Here is a 16,242-nt window from a genome sequence, read left to right as displayed (position 1 = left end):
AACACCATCACCTCCAGCTGTAGATCTTTAATTGTTTAGAAGTTCACCACCATTACCATGAATACCCCACTAACACCATCACCCTCCAGCTGTAGATCTTTAATTGGTGAGAAGTTCACCACCCTTACCATCAATACCCCACTAACACCATCACCTCCAGCTGTAGATCTTTAATTGTTTAGAAGTTCACCAACTTTTACCATAAATACCCCACTAACACCATCACCTCCAGCTGTAGATCTTTAATTGTTTAGAAGTTCACCAACTTTTACCATCAATACCTCACTAACACCATCACCTCCAGCTGTAGAACTTTCATTGTTTAGAAGTTCATCACCTTTAGCATCAATACCCTCACTAACACCATCACCTCCAGCTGTAGATCTTTAATTGTTTAGAAGTTCACCACCCTTACCATCAATACCCCACTAACACCATCACCTCCAGCTGTAGATCTTTAATTGTTTAGAAGTTCACCAACTTTTACCATAAATACCCCACTAACACCATCACCTCCAGCTGTAGATCTTTAATTGTTTAGAAGTTCACCAACTTTTACCATAAATACCCTCACTAACACCATCACCTCCAGCTGTAGATCTTTAATTGGTGAGAAGTTCACCACCTTTTACCATAAATACCCCACTAACACCATCACCTCCAGCTGCAGATCTTTAATTGTTTAGAAGTTCACCACCATTACCATGAATACCCCACTAACACCATCACCTCCAGCTGTAGATCTTTAATTGTTTAGAAGTTCACCACCTTTTAACATCAATACCCCACTAACACCATCACCTCCAGCTGTAGATCTTTAATTGTTTAGAAGTTCACCAACTTTACCATTAATACCCCACTAACACCATCACCCTCCAGCTGTAGATCTTTAATTGTTTAGAAGTTCACCACCCTTACCATCAATACCCTCACTAACACCATCAACCTCCAGCTGTAGATCTTTAATTGTTTAGAAGTTCACCAACTTTTACCATAAATACCCCACTAACACCATCACCTCCAGCTGTAGATCTTTAATTGTTTAGAAGTTCACCAACTTTTACATCAATACCCTCACTAACACCATCACCTCCAGCTGTAGATCTTTAATTGGTGAGAAGTTCACCAACTTTTACCATAAATACCCTCACTAACACCATCACCCTCCAGCTGTAGATCTTTAATTGTTTAGAAGTTCACCAACTTTTACCATGAATACCCCACTAACACCATCACCTCCAGCTGTAGATCTTTAATTGTTTAGAAGTTCACCACCTTTAGCATCAATACCCCACTAACACCATCACCTCCAGCTGTAGATCTTTAATTGTTTAGAAGTTCACCAACTTTTACCATGAATACCTCACTAACACCATCACCTCCAGCTGTAGATCTTTAATTGTTTAGAAGTTCACCAACTTTAACATCAATACCCCACTAACACCATCACCCTCCAGCTGTAGATCTTTAATTGTTTAGAAGTTCATCACCTTTAACATCAATACCCCACTAACACCATCACCTCCAGCTGTAGATCTTTAATTGTTTAGAAGTTCACCACCTTCTTTACCATAAATACCTCACTAACACCATCACCTCCAGCTGTAGATCTTTAATTGTTTAGAAGTTCACCAACTTTTACCATCAATACCCCACTAACACCATCACCCTCCAGCTGTAGATCTTTAATTGTTTAGAAGTTCACCAACTTTAACATCAATACCCCACTAACACCATCACCTCCAGCTGTAGATCTTTTATTGTTTAGAAGTTCACCACCTTTTAACATCAATACCCCCACTAACACCATCACCTCCAGCTGTAGATCTTTAATTGTTTAGAAGTTCACCACCTTTAACATCAATACCCTACTAACACCATCACCTCCAGCTGTAGATCTTTAATTGGTGAGAAGTTCACCAACTTTTACCATAAATACCTCACTAACACCATCACCCTCCAGCTGTAGATCTTTAATTGGTGAGAAGTTCATCACCTTTAACATAAATACCTCACTAACACCATCACCCTCCAGCTGTAGCTCTTTAATTGTTTAGAAGTTCATCACCTTTAATATCAATACCTCACTAACACCATCACCTCCAGCTGTAGATCTTTAATTGTTTAGAAGTTCACCAACTTTTACCATGAATACCCTCACTAACACCATCACCTCCAGCTGTAGATCTTTAATTGTTTAGAAGTTCACCAACTTTACCATAAATACCCTCACTAACACCATCACCTCCAGCTGTAGATCTTTAATTGTTTAGAAGTTCACCAACTTTAACATCAATACCTCACTAACACCATCACCTCCAGCTGTAGATCTTTAATTGTTTAGAAGTTCACCAACTTTTACCATAAATACCCTCACTAACTCCATCACCTCCAGCTGTAGATCTTTAATTGTTTTGAAGTTCACCACCTTTTACCATCAACACCCTCACTAACACCATCACCTCCAGCTGTAGATCTTTAATTGTTTGGAAGTTCACCACCATTAACATCAATACCCCACTAACACCATCACCTCCAGCTGTAGAACTTTAATTGTTTAGAAGTTCACCACCCTTACCATCAATACCCTCACTAACACCATCACCTCCAGCTGTAGATCTTTAATTATTTAGAAGTTCACCAACTTTTAACATCAATACCCCACTAACACCATCACCTCCAGCTGTAGATCTTTAATTGTTTAGACGTTCACCACCTTTTACCATAAATACCCCACTAACACCATCACCTCCAGCTGTAGATCTTTAATTGGTGAGAAGTTCACCAACTTTTACCATAAATACCCCACTAACACCATCACCCTCCAGCTGTAGATCTTTTATTGTTTAGAAGTTCACCAACTTTAACCATCAATACCTCACTAACACCATCACCTCCAGCTGTAGATCTTTAATTGTTTAGAAGTTCACCAACTTTAACATAAATACCCCACTAACACCATCACCTCCAGCTGTAGATCTTTAATTGTTTAGAAGTTCACCAACTTTTACCATCAATACCTTCACTAACACCATCACCTCCAGCTGTAGATCTTTAATTGTTTAGAAGTTCACCACCTTTACATGATGCCTTGAATAAAGGTGTCAGTTTTTGTGCCAGTTAAAAGGGTAAAAACCTATTCCTATGTTTAGAAGTTCACCACCTTTTACCATAAATACCTCACTAACACCATCACGTGGTGGTGACTTTTACTGAAAGAATTAAGAACATAAACCCCACCATCCACCACTCCACCCCACCCACCTTTGCATTCACGAAAGCTTTCGAATGAAAATTAAATCAACTGTAGCAAACGCAGCTTCGGAGCGATGCAAGCAAAAACATTTTTTTTATATTAAAACGACGGCGATAAGACAGTCACGTGGTAGGTCATAAAACACACGAACCAAAACAGTACGTCAGACGAAGTCAAAAAAATTATCTCGACGTTTCTGCTCGAAAGCGAGTCGACCTTCTTCATATTCTTAGTTTTTTCGGTAAAGTCACCACGTTGAAGAGAAACAACAAAATAATAAAATATATATAAAACAATAAAAAATATAAAAAAATTCTCACGACGTTTCGACCATTCTCACGACGTCGTGAGAATGTTTTATTTGTTTTATTGTTTTACATATATATTTTATTATTTTATTGTTTCTCTTCAACGTGACTTTACCGAAAAAACTAAGATTATGATATTATTGTGTCATTTTATTTCGTCAATTTATTATTTCATTCTCATTCTACGTGGTGACTTTACCGAAAGAACCAAAGAAGATGAATAGGTTCACTCTCCTGTCTTCAATGTCCACCGGTCTTGATCACAAAAGCAAATGTTTGTGGTGAATAACAGCCATTTATGTACTCTTGAGGCATAAGCAATTAGCAAAAATAACACTGACTAACCAGGGACGCGAAATAATAATGTTTTAAATTTTGATTTAAAGCTTTCGTGACTGCAGTAATTCATATTCTTAGTTTTTTCGGTAAAGTCACCACGTTGAAGAGAAACAACAAAATAATACAATATATATATAAAACAATTAAAAAATTCTCACGGACGTTTCGACCATAACTCAAACGGTCATCTTCAGGTGTGTGTTGGTTTGCATAAATTAATTTTTAAACGGCGCCTTTATTTATTTATAAAAAAAACATTAGCGCCACGCGCAGCGATTTGGCAATTTGCCCAGGACTAGTCCATCTACATTCTGAAAAGAGGAGGGGGGAGACGAAATTTTTTATTTTATAATGTACGCTGTCTGAAAGCCACTGTAAGCGTGAACAATCAATTTAGACCTGACATGGTTTATCAAATCTTTCCAATGATTGCTAAGATAGAATCCACCTTCTCGGTTGAAATTGTCGAGTGGACCTTCTTCAGGCAACTGACAGCGTCGCCTCATGCGATGGTCCTCTGCGTCTTGAATGGATGAAGCTGGTCGTGAGGAAAGAGAAACGCTTTCACGAAGCGGGTTTAGCGCGTGGCTAGCTGCTGATAGAGCTGATGATAGAGCTGATTGATAGAGCTCCTAGCCACACACACGCACACACACGCGCGCGGGAGAGAGAGAGAGAGAGGCAGGGGGAGTTGAGTTCACGAACGCTCTTTGGGGTAAAGTCACCGCCGCGTTTAGAAGGGAAACAATAAAATAATAAGAAAATAATAAATATTTTTTTTTTAAAACGCGATGAAATTTATTGTAAAGCAATGAAATTGTTTTGATTTAAAGCTTTCGTGACTGCAGTAATTCATATTCTTAGTTTTTTCGGTAAAGTCACGTTGAAGAGAAACAACAAAATAACAAAATATATATAAAACAATAAAAAATTCTCACGACGTTTCGACCATAACTCAAACGGTCACACACCTGATGATGACCGTTTGAGTTATGGTCGAAACGTCGTGAGAATTTTTTATTGTTTTATATATATTTTGTTATTTTGTTGTTTCTCTTCAATGTGGTGACTTTACCGAAAAAACTAAGAAAAATGAAATTGTTGTTCTTGGTTCTTTGGGTAAAGTCACCGCCGCGTTTAGAAGGGAAACAATAAAATAATAAAAATATAAAACAATAAAATTATTATTCTTGGTTCTTTGGGTAAAGTCACCACCACGTTAGAAGGGAAACAATAAAATAATAAAAATTATAAAACACATTAAAATTATTGTAAAACAACGAAATTATTATTCTTGGTTCTTTGGGTAAAGTCACCACCACGTTAGAAGGGAAACAATAAAATAATAAAAATTATAAAAAACAATAAAATTATTGTAAAACAATAAAATTATTATTCTTGGTTCTTTGGGTAAAGTCAAAACCACCTTAGAAGGGAAACAATAAAATAATAAAAATATAAAACAATAAAATTATTGTAAAACAATAAAATTATTATTCTTGGTTCTTTGGGTAAAGTCACCACCACGTTAGAAGGGAAACAATAAAATAACAAAAATATAAAATAATAAAATTATTGTAAAACAACGAAATTATTATTCTTGGTTCTTTGGGTAAAGTCACCACCACGTTAGAAGGGAAACAATAAAATAATAAAATTATAAAACACAATAAAATTATTGTAAAACAATAAAATTATTATTCTTGGTTCTTTGGGTAAAGTCACCACCGCGTTAGAAGGGAAACAATAAAATAATAAAAATATAAAACAATAAAATTATTATTCTTGGTTCTTTGGGTAAAGTCACCACGTTAGAAGGGAAACAATAAAATAATAAACATTATAAAACACAATAAAATTATTATTCTTGGTTCTTTGGGTAAAGTCACCACCACGTTAGAAGGGAAACAATAAAATAATAAAAATAATAAACAATAAAATTATTATTCTTGGTTCTTTGGGTAAAGTCACCACGTTAGAAGGGAAACAATAAAATAATAAACATTATAAAACACAATAAAATTATTATTCTTGGTTCTTTGGGTAAAGTCACCACCACGTTAGAAGGGAAACAATAAAATAATAAAAATTATAAAACACAATAAAATTATTGTAAAACAATAAAATTATTATTCTTGGTTCTTTGGGTAAAGTCACCACCACGTTAGAAGTGAAACAATAAAAAAATAAAAATATAAAACAATAAAATTATTGTAAAACAATAAAATTATTATTCTTGGTTCTTTGGGTAAAGTCACCACCACGTTAGAAGGGAAACAATAAAATAATAAAATATAAAACAATAAAATTATTGTAACACAATAAAATTATTATTCTTGGTTCTTTGGGTAAAGTCACCACCACGTTAGAATGGAAACAATAAAATAATAAAAATATAAAACAATAAAATTATTATTCTTGGTTCTTTGGGTAAAGTCACCACCACGTAGAAGGGAAACAATAAAATAATAAAAATATAAAACAATAAAATTATTGTAACACAATAAAATTATTATTCTTGGTTCTTTGGGTAAAGTCACCACCACGTTAGAATGGAAACAATAAAATAATAAAAATATAAAACAATAAAATTATTATTCTTGGTTCTTTGGGTAAAGTCACCACCACGTTGAAGGGAAACAATAAAATAATAAAAATATAAAACAATAAAATTGTTATTCTTGGTTCTTTGGATAAAGTCACCACCACGTTAGAATGGAAACAATAAAATAATAAAAATATAAAACAATAAAATTATTGTAAAACAATAAAATTATTATTCTTGGTTCTTTGGGTAAAGTCACCACCACGTAGAAGGGAAACAATAAAATAATAAAAAAATAAATCTAGCACGGGGTGAATATCCAACAGAAAGCTTGAATTTAAAAAAAATTTCATCGAAAATCAAATCGCAATCGATCTGTCAAATTGTCGATATTTTTTCCCAAAATCGTACAGCCCTAGCGCACAGCAGACAAAGGGGGGTCTTCACTAAGCTCACACGCGACCCAGTCGCTGTACGAGAGAGAAATCATTAACACGCAGGTCCATTCCTGATGTGCCACGTACAGGTAGGAGTGTCGCTATTCCACTCGCCATCTCTCTCTCACTCTCTCACCATCTCTCTCTCATTCTAAACATCTCTCTCTCTCTCTCACCATCTCTCTCTTTCTAAACATCTCTCTCTTTCTCAACATCTCTCTCTCACCATCTCTCTCACCATCTCTCTCTCACCATCTCTCTCACCATCTCTCTCTCTTTCTAAACATCTCTCTCACCATCTCTCTCACCATCTCTCTCTCACCATCTCTCTCTCACCATCTCTCTCTCACCATCTCTCTCACCATCTCTCTCACCATCTCTCTCACCATCTCTCTCTCACCATCTCTCTCTCACCATCTCTTTCTCAACATCTCTCTCTCTCACCATCTCTCTCACCATCTCTCTCTTTCTAAACATCTCTCTCACCATCTCTCTCACCATCTCTCTCACCATCTCTCTCTCTCACCATCTCTCTCACCATCTCTCTCTCACCATCTCTCTCACCATCTCTCTCTCTTTCTAAACATCTCTCTCACCATCTCTCTCACCATCTCTCTCTCACTATCTCTCTCTCACTCACCATCTCTCTCTCACCATCTCTCTCTCTCCATCTCTCTCTCTATCTCACCATCTCTCTCTTCACCACCTCCCCATCTCTCCCCCATCTCTCCCCCATCTCTCTCCACACCATCTCCCTCCCTACCACCTCCCCATCTCTCTCCCCACACACTCATCTCTCCCCCATCTCTCCTCCATCTCTCTCCACACCCACTCATCTTTCTCCCCATCTCCCTCCCATCTCTCCCCCATCTCTCCCCCATCTCTCCCCCATCTCTCTCCACACCCACTCATCTCCCTGCCCATCTCCCTCCCATCTCTCCCCCCACCTTCCCATCTCTCCCCCATCTCTCTCCCCACCCACTCATCTCCCTCCCCATCTCCTTCTCATCTCTCCCCCATCTCTCCCCCATCTCTCTCCCCACCCACTCATCTCCCTCCCCATCTCCCTCCCATCTCTCCCCCATCTCTACCCCATCTCTCTCCCCACCCACTCATCTCCCTCCCCATCTCCCTACTATCTCTCCCCCATCTCTCTCCACACCCACTCATCTCCCTGCCCATCTCCCTCCCATCTCTCCCCCCACCTTCCCATCTCTACCCCATCTCTCTCCCCACCCACTCATCTCCCTCCCCATCTCCCTACTATCTCTCCCCCATCTCTCTCCCCACCCACTCATCTCCCTCCCCATCTCCCTCCCATCTCTCCCCCATCTCTCTCCCAACTCTCTCCCCACCCACTCATCTCCCTCCCCATCTCCCTCCCCATCTCTCCCCCATCTCTCTCCCAACTTTCTCCACACCCACTCATCTCCCTCCCCATCTCCCTCCCATCTCTCCCCCATCTCTCTCCCAACTCTCTCCACACCCACTCATCTCCCTCCCCATCTCCCTCCCCATCTCTCCCCCCACCTTCCCATCTCCCTCCCCATCTCTCTCCCCACCCACTCATCCCCTCCCCCATCTCTCTCCCCACCTTCCCATCTCTCCGCCATCTCTCTCCCCACCCACTCATCTCCCTCCCCATCTCCCTCCCATCTCTCCCCCATCTCTCCCCCATCTCTCTCCACACCCACTCATCTCTCTCTCCATCTCTCCCCCATCTCTCTCCACACCCACTCATCTCTCTATCCATCTCCCTCCCATCTCTCTCCCAAATCTCTCCACACCCACTCATCTCTCTCTCCATCTCTCCCCCATCTCTCTCCACACCCACTCATCTCCCTCCCCATCTCCCTCCCATCTCTCTCCCAAATCTCTCCACACCCACTCATCTCCCTCCCCATCTCCCTCCCATCTCTCCCCCATCTCTCCCCCATCTCTCTCCACACCCACTAATCTCTCTCTCCATCTCTCCCCCATCTCTCTCCACACCCACTCATCTCTCTATCCATCTCCCTCCCATCTCTCTCCCAAATCTCTCCACACCCACTCATCTCTCTCTCCATCTCTCCCCCATCTCTCTCCACACCCACTCATCTCCCTCCCCATCTCCCTCCCATCTCTCTCCCAAATCTCTCCACACCCACTCATCTCCCTCCCCATCTCCCTCCCATCTCTCCCCCATCTCTCTCCCAAATCTCTCCACACCCACTCATCTCCCTCCCCATCTCCCTCCCATCTCTACCCCATCTCTCCCCCATCTCTCTCCACACCCACTCATCTCCCTCCCCATCTCCCTCCCATCTCTACCCCATCTCTCTCCCAACTCTCTCCACACCCACTCATCTCCCTCCCCATCTCCCGCCCATCTCTCCCCCATCTCTCTCCCAACTCTCTCCACACCCACTCATCTCCCTCCCCATCTCCCTCCCATCTCTCTCCCCATCTCCCTCCCATCTCTCCCCCATCTCTCTCCCAACTCTCTCCACACCCACTCATCTCCCTCCCCATCTCCCTCCCATCTCCCTCCCCATCTCCCTCCCATCTCTCCCCCATCTCTCTCCCAACTCTCTCCACACCCACTCATCTCTCTCACCATCTCCCTCCCATCTCTCTCTCCATCTCTCCCCCATCTCTCTCCACACCCACTCATCTCCCTCCCCATCTCCCTCCCATCTCTCCCCCATCTCTCTCCGCCATCTCTCTCCCCACCCACTCATCCCCTCCCCATCTCCCTCCCATCTCTCCCCCATCTCTCTCCGCCATCTCTCTCCCCACCCACTCATCCCCTCCCCATCTCCCTACTATCTCTCCCCCATCTCTCCCCCATCTCTCTCCCCACCCACTCATCTCCCTCCCCATCTCCCTCCCCATCTCTCCCCCATCTCTCTCCCAACTCTCTCCCCACCCACTCATCTCCCTCCCCATCTCCCTCCCCATCTCTCCGCCATCTCTCTCCCCACCCACTCATCTCCCTCCCCATCTCCCTCCCCATCTCTCCCCCCACCTTCCCATCTCCCTCCCCATCTCTCTCCACACCCACTCATCTCCCTCCCCATCTCCCTCCCATCTCTATCCCATATCTCCCCCATCTCCCTCCCATCTCTACCCCATCTCTCCCCCATCTCTCTCCACACCCACTCATCTCCCTCCCCATCTCCCTCCCATCTCTCCCCCATCTCTCTCCCAACTCTCTCCACACCCACTCATCTCCCTCCCCATCTCCCTCCCATCTCTCCCCCATCTCTCCCCCATCTCTCCCCCATCTCTCTCCACACCCACTCATCTCCCTCCCCATCTTCCTCCCATCTCTCCCCCATCTCTCTCCCAACTCTCTCCACACCCACTCTTCTCCCTCCCCATCTCCCTCCCATCTCTCTCCATCTCTCTCCCAAATCTCTCCACACCCACTCATCTCCCTCCCCATCTCCCTCCCCATCTCCCTCCCCATCTCCCTCCCATCTCTACCCCATCTCTCCCCCATCTCTCTCCACACCCACTCATCTCCCTCCCATCTCTCTCCATCTCTCCCCCATCTCTCTCCACACCCACTCATCTCCCTCCCCATCTCCCTCCCATCTCTCCCCATCTCTCTCCCAACTCTCTCCACACCCACTCATCTCCCTCCCCATCTCCCTCCCATCTCTCCCCATCTCTCCCCCATCTCTCTCCACACCCACTCATCTCCCTCCCCATCTCCCTCCCATCTCTCCCCATCTCTCTCCCAACTCTCTCCACACCCACTCATCTCCCTTCCCATCTCCCTCCCATCTCTCCCCATCTCTCCCCCATCTCTCTCCACACCCACTCATCTCCCTCCCCATCTCCCTCCCATCTCTCCCCCATCTCTCTCCCAACTCTCTCCACACCCACTCATCTCCCTCCCCATCTTCCTCCCATCTCTCCCCCATCTCTCTCCCAACTCTCTCCACACCCACTCATCTCCCTCCCCATCTCCCTCCCATCTCTCCCCCATCTCTCCCCCATCTCTCCCCCATCTCTCTCCACACCCACTCATCTCCCTCCCCATCTTCCTCCCATCTCTCCCCCATCTCTCTCCCAACTCTCTCCACACCCACTCTTCTCCCTCCCCATCTCCCTCCCATCTCTCCCCCATCTCTCCCCCATCTCTCCCCCATCTCTCTCCACACCCACTCATCTCCCTCCCCATCTTCCTCCCATCTCTCCCCCATCTCTCTCCCAACTCTCTCCACACCCACTCTTCTCCCTCCCCATCTCCCTCCCATCTCTCTCCATCTCTCTCCCAAATCTCTCCACACCCACTCATCTCCCTCCCCATCTCCCTCCCCATCTCCCTCCCCATCTCCCTCCCATCTCTCTCCATCTCTCCCCCATCTCTCTCCACACCCACTCATCTCCCTCCCCATCTCCCTCCCATCTCTCCCCATCTCTCTCCCAACTCTCTCCACACCCACTCATCTCCCTTCCCATCTCCCTCCCATCTCTCCCCCATCTCTCTCCCAACTCTCTCCACACCCACTCATCTCCCTCCCCATCTCTCCCCCATCTCTCCCCCAACTCTCTCCACACCCACTCATCTCCCTCCCCATCTCCTTCTCATCTCTCCCCCATCTCTCTCCCAACTCTCTCCACACCCACTCATCTCCCTCCCCATCTCCCTCCCATCTCTCCCCCATCTCTCTCCCAACTCTCTCCACACCCACTCATCTCCCTCCCCATCTCCCTCCCATCTCTCCCCCATCTCTCCCCCATCTCTCTCCCCACACACTCATCTCCCTCCCCATCTCCCTCCCATCTCTCCCCCATCTCTCCCCCATCTCTCTCCACACCCACTCATCTCCCTCCCCATCTCCCTCCCATCTCTACCCCATCTCTCCCCCAACTCTCTCCACACCCACTCATCTCCCTCCCCATCTCCCTCCCATCTCTCCCCCATCTCTCTCCCAACTCTCTCCACACCCACTCATCTCCCTCCCCATCTCCCTCCCATCTCTCCCCCATCTCTCCCCCATCTCTCTCCCCACACACTCATCTCCCTCCCCATCTCCCTCCCATCTCTCCCCCATCTCTCCCCCATCTCTCTCCACACCCACTCATCTCCCTCCCCATCTCCCTCCCATCTCTACCCCATCTCTCCCCCAACTCTCTCCACACCCACTCATCTCCCTCCCCATCTCCCTCCCATCTCTCCCCCATCTCTCTCCCAACTCTCTCCACACCCACTCATCTCCCTCCCCATCTCCCTCCCATCTCTCCCCCATCTCTCTCCACACCCACTCATCTCCCTCCCCATCTCCCTCCCATCTCTACCCCATCTCTCCCCCAACTCTCTCCACACCCACTCATCTCCCTCCCCATCTCCCTCCCATCTCTCCCCCATCTCTCTCCCAACTCTCTCCACACCCACTCATCTCCCTCCCCATCTCCCTCCCATCTCTCCCCCATCTCTCCCCCATCTCTCTCCCCACACACTCATCTCCCTCCCCATCTCCCTCCCATCTCTCCCCCATCTCTCCCCCATCTCTCTCCACACCCACTCATCTCCCTCCCCATCTCCCTCCCATCTCTACCCCATCTCTCCCCCATCTCTCTCCACACCCACTCATCTCCCTCCCCATCTCCCTCCCATCTCTCCCCCATCTCTCTCCCAACTCTCTCCACACCCACTCATCTCCCTCCCCATCTCCCTCCCCATCTCTCCCCCCACCTTCCCATCTCCCTCCCCATCTCTCTCCCCACCCACTCATCCCCTCCCCCATCTCTCTCCCCACCTTCCCATCTTCCTCCCCACCCTCCCATCTCCCTCCCCACCACCTCCCCACCATCTCCCTCCCCACCATCTCCCTACCACGTCCCCATCTCCCTCCGCCATCTCTCTCCACACCCACTCATCCCCTCCCCCATCTCTCTCCCCACCTTCCCATCTTCCTCCCCACCCTCCCATCTCCCTCCCCACCATCTCCCTCCCCACCATCTCCCTCCCCACCATCTCCCTCCCCACCATCTCCCTCCCCACCACCAGTCGCTCCAAGTCCGCCGAACATCTCCCAGCGTCCTGGCGAGCCGCAGGTGGTTTCTCTCTCGGTGGAGGACGATGGCGGTCTTCCCGTGACAGGGTACACCGTCCGCTATCGACCCGTGAGTAATGTTGACCACCTCGCCGGCTATACAGGAGGTCGGGGGTTCGTCTGGTGTACAGGAGTTCGTGGGTTCGATCCCGGACCCTGGGAGATGTTGACCACCTCGCCTGGTGTACAGGAGGTCGTGGGTTCGATCCCAGACCCTGGGAGATGTTGACCACCTCGCCGGGTCTACAGGAGGTCGTGGGTTCCATCCCGGACGCTGTGAGATGTTGACCAACTCGCCGGGTCTACAGGAGGTCGTGGGTTCGATCCTGGGCCCTGGGAGATGTTGACCAACTCGCCGGGTCTACAGGAGGTCGTGGGTTCGATCCCAGACCCTGGGAGTTGTTGACCACCTCGCCTGGTGTACAGGAGGTCGTGGGTTCGATGCCGGACCCTGGGAGATGTTGACTACCTCGCTTGGTCTACAGGAGGGCGTGGGTTCGATCCCGGACCCTGTGAGATGTTGACCACCTCGCCTGGTCTACAGGAGGTCGTGGGTTCTATCCCAGACCCTGGGAGATGTTGACTACCTCGCCTGGTCTACAGGAGGTCGTGGGTTCGATCCCAGACCCTGTGAGATGTTGACCACCTCGCCTGGTGTACAGGAGGTCGTGGGTTCGATCCCAGACCCTTTGAGATGTTGACTACCTCGCCGGGGACACAGGAGGTCGTGGGTTCCATCCCGGACCCTGGGAGATGTTGACCACCTCGCCTGGTGTACAGGAAGTCGTGGGTTCGATCCCGGGCCCTGGGAGATGTTGACTACCTCACCGGGTCTACAGGGGGTCGTGGGTTCGATCCCAGACCCTGGGAGATGTTGACCACCTCGCCTGGTCTACAGGAGGTCGTGGGTTCGATCCCGGGCCCTGGGAGATGTTGACTACCTCGCCTGGTCTACAGGAGGTCGTGGGTTCGATCCCGGAGGCTGTGAGATGTTGACCACCTCGCCTGGTGTACAGGAGGTCGTGGGTTCGATCCAGGACCCTGTGAGATGTTGACTACCTCGCCTGGTCTACAGGAGGTCGTGGGTTCTATTACGGATACTGTGAGATGTTGACTACCTCACCTGTTCTACAGGAGGTCGTGGGTTCCATCCCGGACCCTGGGAGATGTTGACCACCTCACCTGGTGTAATGGAGGTCGTGGGTTCGATCCCAGACCCTGGGAGATGTTGACTACCTCGCCTGATCTACAGGAAGTCGTGGGTTCGATCCTGGACCCTGGGAGATGTTGACTACCTCGCCTGGTCTACAGGAGGTCGTGGGTTCGATCCCAGACCCTGTGAGATGTTGACTACCTCGCCTGGTGTACAGGAGGTCGTGGGTTCGATCCCGGACCCTGCGAGATGTTGACCCCCTCGCCGGGTCTACAGGAGGTCTTGGGTTCGATCCTGGACCCTGGGAGATGTTGACTACTTCGCCTGGTTTACAGGAGGTCGTGGGTTCGATCCCAAACCCTGGGAGATGTTGACTACCTCGCCTGGTCTACAGGAGGTCGTGGGTTCGATCCCGGACCCTGGGAGATATTGACTACCTTGCCTGGTCTAGAGGAGGTCGTGGGTTCGATCCCAAACCTTTTGAAATGTTGACCACCTCGCCGGGTCTACAAGAGGTCGTGGGTTCGATCCCGGACCCTGTGAGATGTTGACTACCTCGCCTGGTGTAGAGGAGGTCGTGGGTTCCATCACGTGACCCTGTGAGATGTTGACTACCTCGCCTGGTCTACAGGAGGTCGTGGGTTCGATCCCGGACCCTGTGAGATGTTGACTACCTCGCCTGGTGCACAGGAGGTCGTGGGTTCGATGCCGGACCCTGGGAGATGTTGACCACCTCGCCTGGTCTACAGGAGGTCGTGGGTTCGATGCCGGACCCTGTGAGATGTTGACCACCTCGCCGGGTCTACAGGAGGTCGTGGGTTCGATGCCGGACCCTGTGAGATGTTGACTACCTCGGCTGGTCTACATGAGGTCGTGGGTTCGATCCCAAACCTTTTGAAATGTTGACCACCTCGCCGGGTATACAGGAGGTCGTCGGTTCGATCCCGGACCCTGTGAGATGTTGACCACCTCGCCGGGTCTACAGGAGGTCGTGGGTTCGATCCTGGACCCTGGGAGATGTTGCCTACCTCGCCTGGTATACAGGAGGTCGTGGGTTCGATCCCGGACCCTGGGATATGTTGACCACCTCGCCGGGTCTACAGGAGGTCGTGGGTCCGATCCCGGACCCTGGGAGATGTTGACCACCTCGCCTGGTGTACAGGAGGTCGTGGGTTCGATCCCCGACCCTATGAGATGTTGACCACCTCGCCGGGTCTACAGGAGGTCGTGGGTTCGATCCCAAACCTTTTGAAATGTTGACCACCTCGCCGGGTCTACAAGAGGTCGTGGGTTCGATCCCGGACCCTGGGAGATGTTGACCACCTCGCCTGGTGTACAGGAGGTCGTGGGTTCAATCCCCGACCCTATGAGATGTTGACCACCTCGCCGGGTCTACAGGAGGTCGTGGGTTCGATCCCAAACCTTTTGAAATGTTGACCACCTCGCCGGGTCTACAAGAGGTGGTCGGTTCGATCCTGGACCCTGGGAGATGTTGACTACCTCGCCTGACCCTGTGCATGCCTCCTGCTGTATATTTGGAGTCTGTGTTTCTCTCTCTCTCTGTCTCTCTCCCTTTCTCTTGAGATATCACTTGCGATGGTTTAAGGTCGCTTCTCAAGCACAGCGACGTCACTCTTGGGGGGCATTAATATATTGTAACATAAAGACTTTAGTTTTAGATTAGACTCAGGGTCTAGTAGAGACTCAGGGTCTAGTAGAGACTCAGGGTGTAGTTGAGATTCAGGGTGTAGTAGAGACTCAGGGTGTAGTAGAGACTCAGGGTCTAGAGATTCAGGGTCTAGAGACTCAGGGTGTAGCAGAGACTCAGGATCTAGTAGAGACGCAGGGTCTAGTGGAGACTCAGGGTGTAGTAGAGACTCAGGGTCTAGTAGAGACGCAGGGTCTAGTGGAGACTCAGGGTGTAGTCGAGACACAGGGTGTAGTAGAGACTCAGGGTGTTGTAGAGACTCAGGGTGTAGTAGAGACTCAGGGTCTAGTAAAGACTCAGGGTCTAGTAGAGACACAGGGTCTAGTAGAGACTCAGGGTCTAGTAGACACTCAGGGTCGAGAGACCCAGGGTGTAGTAGAGACTCAGGGTGTAGCAGAGACTCAGGGTGTAGCAGAGACTCAGGCTGTAGTAGAGACTCAGGGTGT

The 16,242-nt window shown here is 48.3% G+C and overlaps 1 protein-coding gene across 1 annotated transcript in view; it reads left to right on the top strand.

The window, feature by feature from the left end:
• Window positions 1–16,242, top strand: part of LOC116937023 (neural cell adhesion molecule 1-like) — a 94,169-nt gene that overhangs the window by 15,172 nt on the left and 62,755 nt on the right. The window contains exon 3 of the mRNA XM_076063459.1: window positions 12,890–13,005. Within this exon, the coding sequence (XP_075919574.1) occupies window positions 12,890–13,005 (116 nt within the window). The remainder of the gene's footprint in view (window positions 1–12,889; window positions 13,006–16,242) is intronic.

This window comes from Petromyzon marinus, unplaced genomic scaffold (assembly GCF_048934315.1).
Source record: "Petromyzon marinus isolate PM22_M1 ecotype Great Lakes invasive population unplaced genomic scaffold, UKy_Petmar_22M1.pri1.0 PM_Scaffold_127, whole genome shotgun sequence".
NCBI lineage: Eukaryota > Metazoa > Chordata > Hyperoartia > Petromyzontiformes > Petromyzontidae > Petromyzon > Petromyzon marinus.
This window is presented reverse-complemented; position numbering and strand designations above follow the sequence as displayed.